The 14,590-nt window shown below is 37.2% G+C and overlaps 1 protein-coding gene across 1 annotated transcript; it reads left to right on the top strand.

Moving 5' to 3' along the window:
• The first annotated feature begins 7,319 nt into the window (after positions 1-7,319).
• SPIC (Spi-C transcription factor) lies at positions 7,320-13,491 on the top strand. The gene is made up of 4 exons (XM_013129387.2): positions 7,320-7,425; positions 9,073-9,185; positions 9,676-9,784; positions 12,964-13,491. Exons 1-4 carry the CDS (start codon positions 7,320-7,322, stop codon positions 13,389-13,391), a joined length of 756 nt encoding a protein of 251 aa, XP_012984841.1. The 3' UTR covers positions 13,392-13,491.
• The last annotated feature ends 1,099 nt before the right edge of the window (positions 13,492-14,590 follow it).

Raw genomic sequence — 14,590 nt, 5'->3', positions numbered from 1 at the left:
TTTCTATCATCATGGGGTTTCCCAGCAGAAAGTCACTTCCTTTGGCTATATGGAGCCAAAGAAGAAGCTTCCTGAGAAGCCCTGCTGACACGGACAACTGGACTAATATATTGGATCAAGTTGTAAAGTTGGGGCTTTAGATGTGGGTTTTCCATTGAAGAGCTGATCTGCCCACTTATGCAACTTCAGCCTTCATGCTGCACTTCTCTTTTTAGGCCCCAGAAGAGTTAATGGCATGTTTAAGCCTAATCTCTTCAATGATTTATCTAAATACCTGAGTTTATGACGACAATTATTCTACGGTTCTTAGTAAAATATGTTACAGATGTAAAACTAGCCATGCAAATTCATCTTTTAAGGTTGGATTGTAAGTTATTAAAGCAAAAAGACAGTAAAATTCAAACATATCTGTGGTTTCATTTGTATCTTTTATATTAAGATTATCATATGTCATTCCAGAATAGTTTAAAAGCAGAGTATCTTCTTAAGAAATAGCAAGACATTTTTAATTTGCACTTTTAAAGTCCACAAAATTATTAACTCTAAAAGGATTAAAGCATTTTAAATGCAAAATATTTAAAGCAATATCAAAATTATAAACATGACTGAGTTGGGAATACCCAATTGATATGCAAAGGTATGATATGCAAAGGTATGAAACCAAAGGTAGGCAAAACAGTTGGATTGAGATAATCTTTCGTTTTAGGCTTAAAATTCAATTCATAAAATATTTTCAGTATCTTTTTTCTTCCTTAAGAACTGAAAAATCTTCATACATAACATGTATTTGGAGATAACAGTTGGATAATGCTCTTCTAAAAAAATGTTGCCCTTTAAGTAACTTTAAAGAGCTCTTGCAAGGATTAAAATGCAGAAAATGCCACAAATGTAATGTAATGCTTTATAAGATAGTCAAAGTATTAAAACAAATCAGGAAGTCAGAGAGGAATGTGCAACATTAGTGCTGGCACAGCAAGTTTCCCCTTACTGTACTGAAAGTAAGGCTAGTATCAACTATGAGGCAGAACCTCTGTACAAATCAGCAATGGTCCTTTGGCTTTGGTGGCTCTATACCAATTTCCACCAGCTGAGGAACCAATACTGTGACTCCACCAATTGCAATAAACAATTGTTTTTTGCATTGCAGAAAGTTTGCCATTTGTAGAATGATTTGTGAGGCAAGTGAAGAGTTTGGACTTATGATATAGCCACATCTTCTGGTATTTGAACAAATTATAATGTTTGTTGAAATGCATATACTAAAGTCTCCCAACAAAAATGGAATGAGACCCAGTTTCATTTGTTTTTGTGATAGGCTGCCGTAACTGTGGTTTTGGTTTTTATGTTCCCTTTCAGATTTGTTTTTGGTTTTGTTTTTTTTTTGTGGTTTCTATTTTTTTTTCTCTCCCTGTATGTATTCTACACAAAATTAGCTGACCAAAATCATGGTAAACAATAGTATCTAAGTTGGTACTAAGTAGAATTTATTTCCTTATTGTGATTGGTGTTTTGTTTTGTTCTGTTCTGTTTTGGTTTTCTTTGTTTGCTTTTAAGGAGAATTTTCATTGTATTTAGGGCTGGGAATGTGAGTTCAGGCATTTTCTGAGCCCACTGATTTGAAGTTCAGATTTCAGACTGATTTACTGTGAAATAGTCAAGCCCGGATTAACACTGCACTCTACAAGTAAGAAATCTCTCTGTGTGGTGATCCCTGTTCCTCCTGTGCATAGAAAATGCTGCATTCCTGCTGCAAGAAACTTCCGAGTTTCTTCTGAATGTTGAATGGAGCAGACCAGAAGCAGCACAATGGCAGAGATATGAAAGTTTGCTGTCAACATGGTTAGACTCAGGAGGTGAGCACAGACATGTGATCCTTCCATTTTCAGCAAGACAGCATCTGTGGCTATGTAATTATTGTGAACTTACACCCATGAGGATTCATGACAATGATTATTACAGAGCTGCATGGCCAGAAGAGGGGTAGCAAAGGGGTCTGCCAAGGGCCAGAACAAATATGTAAGCACAGAAGCTCTCTGTGGCTGTCACATCCAGCAGTTTCCAGTTTCTGGAGACTGTTGAGCTGGGTAGGCAATCTTTTGTGTATGGGCATGTGACTCCCTGTGACAGAATAATTTTTACAACCAGTTGTTTGTTTTGGTTATTTTTTTCTATGAAATACCTTCAATCGTGTGGTCTGTCTGTGCCGTTTGGGCAGTCACAAATTGCTTGACATTCAGAGAAGTCTGACAAATCTACAAACACCTGGTGAGAAAACTTGCCTTTTCAAGTTTTACCTTCCTTTATGAGAGTAGAAGTTAGTTTTTACTCCACATTTGAGCAATACCTCATGCAAGAATATTTATACTTTCTCAAGCCCTTCGACACTTTGCTGTACTTGATTATTTAGTTCTTTTTTTATATAGAGAGGTGAAAATGCTTTTTTTGTACCATTACTGTGAACTAGCTTTGATTGCCAAGCAAGGATGAAAGAACATTCTGAAAATTAAACAATCATTCTGTTGTTGGGAGTTTATTTTTAAAACATGGAGGAAAGAGAAAAGCTTAATGTTGTATTTTCTAACTGATACCAGTTAATTTTGACATCAGGCACATCAATTTTTTTAGACATTAAAATGTGATTACTAAGTTGTTTTTCTCAGGCTTGTATCTGGAATCCATCTTCTCATCCAATGCCAAAATCAAAGCAGGCTTTCTTCTGTAATAACATTTCTTGGTAGAGACCAACATGCCGCCTGCCTTGACTGTACCGTGATTTGTTGAGGAGTGAGCAGCAGTGTTAGCTGACACTCAGCCCTGAGCTGTACCTTACTCTGGCTCTTCTGAGCACTTACAGGCTTCACAGAAAGGTAGCCTAAGCCCTTGCTCTGAGCTTTTGATGGGCCAAAAATGCAATGTACAAATGGGTTACAGAATTTAAAACTACCCTATGAGACAGTGTTTTTTGCTCTTTTTTTTTCGCTGTGTTTGTCCTACATATGGCACCTTCCCATGTCCTCTTAAAAAAAAACCTTTTGCTGACCTGCATTATGGTGTAGCCTGTTACGTGAAAACAGGACATTCTGACTGAGCAATTTGAGTTAGGAAGATTGATTGTTTTAATGATGTTAAAAAGATTTGCTTTAATTTCTTGACCTTCACCCTCTTTTACTACTGGGGTGTGTTGGCCTCAGCCAGCACCACACATGCAAACAGCTGCTTGCATACACTGGGAATTTGACTTAACTTATTGCCATAATATACTTCGTTGCTGATTTGGGTATTGGGAAGCAAAGAAGACAAACATTAAAACAACTTTCCTTCCCCTTTCCCAGGCTCAGTTGCACTCCAGATACATCTCCTCACCTCTTGTTATCTCCACAGGTTACACTCAGTCCCTTTGGTGAAACAATGAGTGGCACAGAGGGTTGAGGTCAGGATGTAGTGGTTTCTCTCTGCTTCTCCTTGCTTCTCACCCTTTTCTTCCACTGTTGTTTCCTTCTTACTCATTTTCTCTGCTCCAGCGTGGTCCGTCTGTGGGCTACAGTCCCCTTAGGGGTGTGCCTGCTCGGTCATGGAGCACCTCCAACACATCTGACCATGTTGTCTCCTCATTCCCTTGTTTCTATCCTTTTTGCTTTGTTCCCTCTTTGTCCCGTATGATGTTCCCTCCCAGGTTCGTCTTCTCCTCTTTGGCATTTTCTGCTCTTTCCTCATTATATTGTCACAGAGGCACCGCGCACATGGCTAATGGGCTCTGTTTTGGAACACAGTGGATCTATTGCCAGCTGGAATTGGCTGTGACCAGAATGGGACAGCCCTGATCTCCTCCACAAGAGCCACCCTGCAGTTTTATGACCAGGATGAGTGGAGAGCACAGGAGGCCAGAATAGTAACTGTCCAGCCTTAGGTAGACATGTAGAAGTAGGCAGGTTAGGTAGCATCATCCAAGAGCCTATTAAGACATCATTTATTGGGAAGGAACCCAGGAGGGATCTTGAAGCTCATTGATAATTTGAAATCCAATATATACTCCTACTTCAGGAAAAAACTGTACCATTAAATCTATGTTTTTCCATGAAGCACAGTAAATTTAACTGTGAGTGAAAAGGAAGTTAACTGTATAATTGCATTTTGGACTGAAATCCAGTGCTGAGTCGATTTGGTGTTTTAAGAGCAGTCACCAGTTAATTTTCCTATATAAGCCCAAGTCATATTAGAGAAGTGCTACAAAATGGAGCTTGTAATTAAAAAAAACAAAACCCATACATTTATTAATGTATTTCACTAACAAAAAAATAAAAAGAAAGGCAGCTTGCATCTGAAGCCAGCAGAAATGTTTAATGTTAACATTTTTGGACTTAATGATCTTAAATGTCTTTTCCAACCTAGTTGATTTTATGATTCTGTGATTTGCCTCAGATTGCTCCCACTTAGCATTCATAGCCAGGCTAGTTCTCGACTATAGTTTTTGATTGAGGGAATGTAGATAAATCTTATAAGAAGTAATTACTATTTTACACCAGTTTCATGGCAAATGCTGAGGAAATTTTGTAAAACGTGCCTCTGAAAGACTTGGCTGCGAAGAGCTATGGTACAGGATAGTTTATGTCAACAGTCAGAAGTTTTGTACTGCAGAGTTTTCATCCTGGAGGGTGCAACATCATGGCTTGTAGCTTCTCAAGAAACGTGGCAAATCAGCAATTGCACTTATCTGAATCTGTAGTGAATGCTTTAACTAATCCTTTAAAGCTGGACCTAGGTTACAAACATGCTTTGAAGCAGAGTTCTGAAATTCTCTCAACTCTATTTTGAGATCTAGTTTTGTCCACTTTTTACACTGAGCTAAGCAGGTTCATACAAAACCTCAAAGTCCTCTACAGTCTACATGGGACAGATGAGGGGTGTAGGGTTTTTGCCTTAGGCATAACATACCCGTGAGAGATTTGTTAGGATGTGCCATAGCCAAAAGGAATCTTTCCCAGTGCTTAGAATCTGCATATTTCGGACAACAGTTAAGCTATTTATTTTATATCAGTATAAATCACCCTTTATTTGGTGTAGAACAAAGGAGCATGTTAGCAGTTTACTATACCTTTACTCTCAAAAAATTCCCTACCCAAAACACTTCCCTAAAATCAGCTATTTAATGCAGCCCCTTTGCCAGCCCATGGCTATGGGAACTCAGTCTTTCATTTTTATACAAAACCAGACATATTCTTGTCTTGTGTGTGGAGCTAAAATTCTAGGTAAGTGTCCAGACTTTTTTTTCAAACTTGCTTAAGGTGTGACTTTTGCTTTTTTTGGTATGAATCCAGCTTTTTAAATGGCGTGACCATTCAACAGTACTTTGCCAATACTTGAATATTACAGGCTTTGAAAGGCATCAACACTGACTGTAGATGTTCTGTCAAGGTTAGCAAGTATCAGTTTGGAGCTTGAGTTAAAAGCAATTTAAGGTAAATTAGTTATTTAAAATTAGGGGGAAACTAAGGGAGGATCTTTACAAAGGGCATGTCTTTAATTTCTGCTGCTCTATACCCCAAGAATCTGTGTCCACCTTTGCAGCTAAAGGATTAATGTAGCCCATTCTATTTTTACAACAAAATTAAATCAATTTATCAAAATACTTGCTGCACTGAAGTCGAAGAGAAGAATCCCATCTACTTCAGTGGGGTCAGTTTACTGAGTCACCCAGATTTCACCATTTTGAAATGGCTGGTTATCAACATATACAAAAAAATATCTGAATTTTGACAATACTTTATAACAGAGGCATAATTACTAGGTTGGAATATTCATAGTTAGTCTTGGATAAAATTATTTTTCTTTTATATTTATGCATCTTGTCTCTCCTTTGTATTTTGAAACATTACACAGAGACCAATGTGGCATTTGCTGAAATCACTGCCAAAATATGCAGTATTTTCAAGAGATTATAATAAAGTATTTAATTAGTGAAATACTGATACTGATTACTGTATTTAGAATTTTGAGACAATAATGTAAAAGAGAACAGGAAAAAACCTGTAAGGCAAAAAAACTTGATTATTCTAATCTGTAAAAAAATAAATAAAAGATACTAAGGAATGAGTTTCTGAGTAATGTTGTATACTGTATCCATGTTAAACTGGCCGAGAATGTGTCTATTTTCACTGTTTGTTAAATAATCAACCCTGTTTCTGGAACCCACAATTAGCCTGAGAGTTTATGTATATTCATAAACCATCATATGCTAATCCGCATTATGGAAAAAAACTAAGCTTGTTTTAACTGTCTCTGCAAACCAAAGGCACAAACATTTAATTCAGGTCAGTATTTTCTTTGGGAATTTATTAGTTGTGTTAACTAGAGCTGAATGGCAGCAGTAACAAATTTTCACTTCATAATGTCTTTAAAAATGTGTTTATAATGATGTGGATTGTAATCTAAAAGTTACAACATTAATGAAACTTGAAACTTTAGTAATGAAAACCATTCTGAATTAAAAACATTTTGGAAGTATTTAATTTCATTAAAATACCACTTTTTAATCCTAAATTACTTCTATCTGTGTTATTAAATGCTCGTTTCACAATTGGAAATAATGCAAATATTTAATTAATATAGTTTTTATTTATACCAAAATATTTATTGTTTATTTTCGTACATAAGATTTTTAAAAATATTGTTTATTTAACAGGATTCCAGTTTTGATAGCTAAATGATGGTGAGTCTTCAATGCCTTTATTCTCTTTCATTATTGACTGCTTCAAACATGATATAGAAAACTTAGTCAAACTCAGATTTGGGGGGGATTTTTTAGCTGTTTAGAACAGGATGTTCTAAAATTATGATAAAACAGTTTTCTGAGAATCCACACTTGGTTTCCTATACTGCCATAGTTTAGCACTTCATCTGCATAACCACTTCATAACTTGTGCATAATAAATTTTGTCATGTCTGTTTTATTGAATGGCAACTTTGGCTGCATAAGTCATGTTACACAAGTGATAGATGCCTCTGAATGATATACTATAAAACAATCCAACAGCAGTAACACCCTATGTAAACTTCTGCTGCAAATTAGGGAAATGAGCCTTGAAACATTTGCACGAGTGAGGGATGTTACCCATGTGAGTTGTCCCACTGACATCAAAGAGACTTCTCAAAGGAGTGAGAACTTTCTCATAATATTAAATGATTATGGTAATGCCTCAGTGCTTGCAAAATACATATTCCAGGAGGATGTATATTCCATATAATCACAGTATTTATTTGGGATTTTCTGACTGACAATGTTGAAAGGACTGGCCTGGTCTTTTCAGACTTTTGATAGAAAAATGTTCTTGCAGAGTTTTCCTGATCAAGACGTACTGGGCCAGGCTTTCGAAGATGCACTAGAAGTCCTGCAGCAGCATTCTGACAGAGAAATGCAGTATTCACCAGGTAAAAAAGGCCATTATTCCATTTCATTTACCGCTTTGTATGTTTACAAGAAAGTACATCTTGAAGTACATAGGTGGGAGAAGAATTTTCCAGAGCTGAACTGATGGACAACAGAAGGATATGCTGGGAGGATGGAAAGGGGGAAGAATATCTGGACAGTTTCCACCCTTCCATTAGTACTGACCAGTGGGGTGCGCATCATCCATATCACAGCACGGAGGAAGTGTTGCATAGTTCCTCTCTACCTTCCCTTCAGTACTAGCCGAGGCGCATTGGGCTCTTTTTTTTCCCTGTAATCAGAGGATATATGACCATAGTGCATCAGCCATTTTCCGTTATTAATATTGTAACTGAAAAATTACCATCTGTTATACTGTGAATAAACTCATATGACAATGAAATCTAGTGGAGGGAAAGGGGAGAAAGACCAAGAATCCAACAGGTGAAATTAGTTTCACAATGTTTTTCTTTAAATTAAAATACAAATTTTAAATATTTTTATGCAGAAATTATAATTTTACTCTGGATAATCAATAGAAAAAGGTGTTTTTTCTTGGATTCAAGAGTTTTATACTTTACAAAACTTCAAATACAAGCAAGATGTAAGTTGTTGCAGGTGAGGCAAGGTTTTGGCAATAAAATTATTACAAAATTAAAAATATGTGTTTGGTGTTATTGCATTGTAAATAGAAATGAAGCAGAGGAAAACAGAAGCTAAGCCACAAACCATCTAAGTCGAGAATAAAATATTTACCGTCTTTTGTGTGGAATGCATTTCACATGAGGGTCTGTTTACGTATTATCTATTACATACTGAAATGCAAATAAGACCAATTGGGCCATGTCTTCAGCTGTTCTTAATACATTTTTGGCTTTGCTAGACTGGTAATTTACACATGGTGAAGGACCCACTATATATTGTTATTTACAATGTGCTTGCCTGTATCTGTTGTGTGGGCCAATGGAGAGAGGTATTAAAACACTTGCAACGGTGTGTTTAGGATGTCCCACAGCTGCACCCATGTTTCCACTTGCAATATATGTACCCCCTAATCTTCTTCTGACCACCCACAGTACATAGTTGATTCCAAGTGCCTCAGTCTGGTGTTCTCCTCTACTTCTTTTAAGCATCCTAAGATCTTGGATTCCTCCTGTGTCATTCTTTCAAGCACTGGGGATGCTCTGATGCTCCTTCATTCACAATTGGAAATTCTGACTTGAATTGTACAAATGGCTTGCAGAAATGTGTAACATTCCCTTTTCCTTTCTAATACATGTATTATAGTAGTCTATAATTATCCCATTTTATTCATTATGTTTGGCTCTCCTTTTTCCCATTAACCAGACTATTTCATGACACTATAAATTATCTGAGATTTTATCTTATGAAATATTGCTTTTTGTGAAAACAAACAAAACCAGCCCAAGGGTGTGATTAGCAGTAACAGTACAGGTTCTGTCAGATAACCTGCTGCTAGGGAACATCTTGGCTCTGGAGACTTTATTTTCTGGGAGGCAGCCATAAGATAAATGCTTTTTGACAGACCCAGTAGCATGTTAGATTATTTGCGCCTGGGTTTTCCCCCCCCCCCCCTTTTTCTCTTCCTTTTACTCACTCAATTTTTGTCCCATCCTCCTAATTCTTAGGTTATAAAAGTTGCTTGACTGTGATCAACCATCACCACCACCTCCGAGCAAGTCCCAGCTACTCTGCAGCACCATCTACAGAGGAGCAAGGGTATAGCTGGAGAAATGTGATTGTAAGTGAAATGGTTACTGATAAAAGTCAGATATAAACGGAGAATTGGCTACCCATTTGAGATTTCTAATGCAAATCATTATGCTAGTTCTAAGAGAAATTTGGTGAGGCCAGGCATGATTCAGATTAAATTTCCTTGGGAAATGTTTGCAAAGCATACATAGTCACTCTTTAGAAATAATCTTAGTAATCAGAGTCCACTGTTCCTCTTCTGCTCCCAGCAGAAAGGTTGAAGGTCCAGAGCGAGGCAATTACTCTGTTTTCCCCTCTTAAACTCTCTGATGGTGGGCAGTCCTTCCCACTGGACATAAATCAGTGCTGCTTGTTACTGGTACAGTACACTACATGCTTTTGTGGCTGAGAAAAGTCTTCCATTGGTGAGGTGATGAAAGGCTGCATTTTGAAGGCTTCAGGCAATTAATAGCTATGAGTTTCTTTTTACTCAGAGAATGTTTCTTGTTAGTAACTCTTTGTTGTCTTAATTCTTGAAGAACAGTGCAGCAGATTTTTATGCAGATGAGACTGTCTACCATATGCTGCAGAATACTCCAGAAAGCCAAGTGATGCATGCTGCTGCTGGCCAGCCAAAAGCAGGGAAAGGTGTGTAGAAAGAGCATATCTTGATACGTACATTATGTTCAAAAAAAATCTCTTGTCAAATAATGCTTTCTTTTTTCCTCTTTTTTTTATATATAACAGGAAAAGATAGGTTAACATTTAATATTAGCTAGAATACAACTGCTAGTGTTCAATTCCAATCTGTTAAATCTCAAAAGAGATTTGTTATTATCTGTTATTATCTTGTTCTGTCCTCTTGTTTAGGACATGGAAATACAAACCAGAAATGCGTTTCACTCCAAATCATCTGGAATGAACTCTGATGCAGAGAAGTAAATCAATAACATCTTTAATAACTTATTTTATATTATGTGGTTCAACAGGTAGTGGTTTTCTTGAAGGTTTTTCACAAACACGAATATTTTTCACCTAATTTTATGCCTTTCTTTGTTTACTTTTCAAATTGCATCTTAGCTTTTGTCACCTCCAGCATGCATTTTTATAGCTATTTTGTGCTCCTTTTGGTTGACTTTACTTGAGTGGATATCTGTTTTGCAAATAGGTTGGGTAGCATTTGTCATTACAGTACTATATTTGTTCATTGAATTCATCTGTTTTTTTGTTTGGGACTCAGCATCTTTCTATGACTTTGCTAGATGAGATTTCCATAGCTTCCACTCTGAGTTTTTGTACTGACTTTTGACCGTGGAGTAGCTTCCTGGTTTTGCTGCTTTTTGAAATCCCCTTCTTTCAGCTTAACCACATGGTGTCAGTTTTTGGTATCATCTCTTCCCATTGATGCTGAACACTGTGGTTTCTGTTGCTTAATAGCTAATACTACTACTAAAAATTTTGTGGGATGATGGGAAGAGCAGCCACTCCTTTTAAGTTCTGTGCTTCTAGTACTTCAAATTTGCAATTGCAAATGAAAATCTTTCAATCCAGAAATGTTGTTTATCTAAGTATTATGCAGTGTTGCACTAGGGAATTTTACATGTCAGCATCTGAATTCACCTTCATTTATTACTTCATTTCCTATTTCCTATTTCCTCTATGTTATTATCAATTTTCTTTACCAGCAGGCCACATTGGATAAATTTTCAGAATGACTGAATATTGGAGTATTTTGTGTCCTCTTACAGGTTTCTTTGTGTCCATAGCTATATTTCTGCCAGAAATTCATTTGGGAGACTATTTCTGCTATACCTAAATAAATTTAGTCCTCTTGGCTTCTTATTGTGACATGGGAGGTTTCCTATACACTAGCAAATAGTGTGGCCCTTTAGGAATAGATCTGTAGATGAAATAATCATCACTGATTATTTACAGAATATTTACAGAAGTCTATGTTCGAAGTGTTTCACAAGGGTTTATTTAGGGCAATCTCTACTCTGGCCACACATTCTGAAACCTGCCAGTGGCTTAGATATGCTTCAGGTTTCATCTGCAAGGAGTCCAGTTCATGTACATCAAGACCATTCCCTGATCTGAATGAAAGCTCGGTGAGCGGAGAAAATCAAGAGAGGTACTCCAGAAATGCATCTGAATGAGACATACACAGAAATTAGATTTCTTTGGGACAATTCAGCACAGAAATCTAATGCAGGTGCTCTGAAACACCTGCTAGAGGAACCTGCCTATCTCTCATAACCACATAAGAAACCTTCAGACACTAGCCTGATAGCTTAGGCTCATGTTTAATACCTGGTAATGAACACCACTAGCTTATGCAATGTGGTGCTGTACAAAGATCTGTGAACTAACCCCAGCTGAGACTGATGCATCCACATTGTTTAGCTCTTTAGAGGTAACAGCTGGAATCTAGAAACATAGCTGCATTAACACATAAGACCAAATAAGCCCTCTCAAAATCAAGACATGAGCTAGAGATGATGTATCTAGAAATAAAAGCTTGGGCAGAAATGACAGCTAAACTAAGCATGAAATTAGGTGTTGTTGCAGATGTGACTATACTATCATTTTCCAGCAAAGAGTCAGCTTGCAGTAATCTGTACATTTTCCCCTGAACTTGTTTATTCTAGGATAGGTTCATTGGTTTGTAGTATAATTAAGCTTGGAGGAGACCTAAGGAGTTCACTTACTAAGAAGTGGTTAGTGTGAGCAGGTAGTGTCCAGTTTTTGGTAATGCTACATGCATTTTTAGTAGATTGTGTACTTCTAGTCACACACCAATTTTTATTTAGATAATGAAACTTTATTAATTTTTGGAAAGTACCTCTGATTTCAGGCTCTTCTTCTTCCCAGTCTGTCACTTCTCCCCTCTTTCCTTACCACCAGATGCAGAATTACTGTCATCCCTAACAGATGTTTTGGCTTGACCTCAGTGTTCCTTAGCAACTGTCACTTTTCCCTCAGTCCTAGTTTAAAATAGCCATGCAAGGCAAGACTTTATGAACTTTAGGTGCAGCTGCTTGTTTCCACTTTGGTTAAAGTGGAAGCCGTTCTTCTGCATAGAGTCTCCTTTCTGCAAAATGTTCCTCTTTGCCTCACAATCTTAAATTCTTCCTCCTTACAGCAGCTTCTTGTTCACCCTTGGCTTTGTGAAGGGAACTGGAAGTAGTTCAGAGAAAGACCTAAGTGAAACTGAATAAGCCTCACTAGTAAACTTAAGTTTGAGAGCTGAGCCTGTGGGGAGAAGCACTCAATTAAGTGACAAATACTGCAGTACAGAGCTTGCTTTATTCTGCATGGGAATGCAAGCTGACACTTCTCCACATTTTTAGAAAACTGCAAGGTACCAGAAAGTACCTCAATAAATAGGTCCTTATTGACTAGGTGAGGTTTATGGTTCAAAACTAGCTTGCTCTTTTTGCTTATCCATTCACCCTTTCTTATATCAGAGACTACCTTGCAGCTGCAAAACATTCCTGAAACAAATCTCACAAAATTGAAGCATCTCAACATCTGTGAGTTTTGATTAAGCAAAGGGAAAACATTTATTCAAAACCATTCAGGTTAGCTCTCCATAACCTCTTTGTTGCACTTTCTGAGGATGCAATTTCCTGGTGTGGGTTCCTTGACCATGCATCTGCACAACATGTGTCTGAAGACTCATAGAAATGGCTTCTTTTCATTTGTGACAGGCTGTTATGTTTACCTGTGCCTTTGCCTATAAGAACCTTGCCAGGAAGAAGACAACTGCTCGTCTTTTAAAACAAGTACGAGTTCTATTCTGACTTTTGTACTTTATTTCTTAATAGGTAGAAAAAAACTTCGACTGTTCGAGTACCTCCATGAGTCTCTGTATGATCCAGCTATGGCAAATTGCATCCAATGGGTGGATAAGCCCAATGGCGTCTTCCAGTTTGTCTCCAAAAACAAGGAGAAACTTGCAGAGCTTTGGGGAGAAAGAAAAGGAAACCGCAAGATCATGACATATCAGAAAATGGCGAGAGCACTGAGGAATTATGGAAGAACAGGTGAAATAATTAAAATTAGAAGGAAGCTGACATACCAGTTCAGTGCTGTTGTTTTAAAGAGACTCGCTCCATCTTATTTCTTGGGAAAAGAAACAGTTTATCATCCATACATTCAGTCTAATCAAGAATATCAGTGTGCAGATGACTGGATGAGTTACAGTAATTATATGTATAACAATGGCTATGCATTACAGCATGCTAACAGCTAGACATACCTTTCACATGAGCAGGTCTTTGCTAGCTAGTAAAACTTTCCAGCACTGGAACTCTTCTCTGTACATAGCTTTTCCTTTAAGATATCATACAAACACAAAAAGAGGAGGGTTTTAAAAATTATATTGGCCTAGTTTTGTTCCTTTTGAAGATAATGAGAAATGGTCACTGACTGTTGATGAAAACCAGCAGCTGTAGGGCATGTTCTATTCTCCATGGCATTAATCAGAGGAATTATTTCAGATTCAAGCTGGTAAATCCAAGATCTGGGATTAAGGCTTTTGTTTGTTAGTGGATATCAAAGACATCCCATCCTGATAACACTTACAGGAAATTTTATGCATATCCCCAGCATTTCCAATCAGAATTCAAATGCTGCTGTGTCATACTGCAGGTAATCCCAATCAGTTTGGTGCATGTGAATTAGATTTGCTAACTGCGTGAAGCTACTATCTGCTTAATATTCTTTATTAAGAGACATCTTCTGAATGAATGCCTGGCTGAACAATAGAGACCACATGAAGGTGCACCTGTTGGCCAAATTGTTAATCCTTTGTTGCTTAAATTAATATATTCTAGCACAGATCCTGACATATGGTATTAGAAATGACAGGTGCACACTTCAGTATTGGCAGTGGATTAATTGGGAAAATGACCATACCATGAGAGCGTTAGTAAATGATTGTCCTTTTCATGATGTTATTTAGAGATCTTCCCCCACTAATACAAGAAGCTGCACTTTATCAAGCAGTTCCATACCCATCTAACAAAAGTATCTTTGTTATCAATTTTTGGAGTTATAACTTCATACATATAAATACAATTTCTCCAACTTTTTGCCTACATTGCAATGTAGCTGAAAGGCTCAGTGGTTTTGTACTCTCTCTAATGGGGAAGAAGGGCTAAATTTAGGTAAAAAGAGTATATTAGCACCTAATGCTGGGATGATACCAATAAGTCTACTTTTTCTCATACTTCAGTTGCTAGATCAACTAATATCATCATGTGAGTTGTTCATTGTGCTAAAATACTTCTATTCAATTACATTTAATGCAAAGTTCTGCATTTTGCTTCAAGTAGGTACAAGGCTGGATATTAATAAAGGCAAAATTAATTCTTTGGAGAGGTATAAATGGTGGCCTGATATGTTTGAAGAAATTCACTGACTGATAGTTGCTCTTGCTCTAACTCCTGC

This window comes from Melopsittacus undulatus, chromosome 5 (assembly GCF_012275295.1).
Source record: "Melopsittacus undulatus isolate bMelUnd1 chromosome 5, bMelUnd1.mat.Z, whole genome shotgun sequence".
NCBI classification, from domain to species: domain Eukaryota; kingdom Metazoa; phylum Chordata; class Aves; order Psittaciformes; family Psittaculidae; genus Melopsittacus; species Melopsittacus undulatus.
Note: the sequence above shows the minus strand (reverse complement) of the source record. Positions and strands in the feature narration are given on the sequence as shown.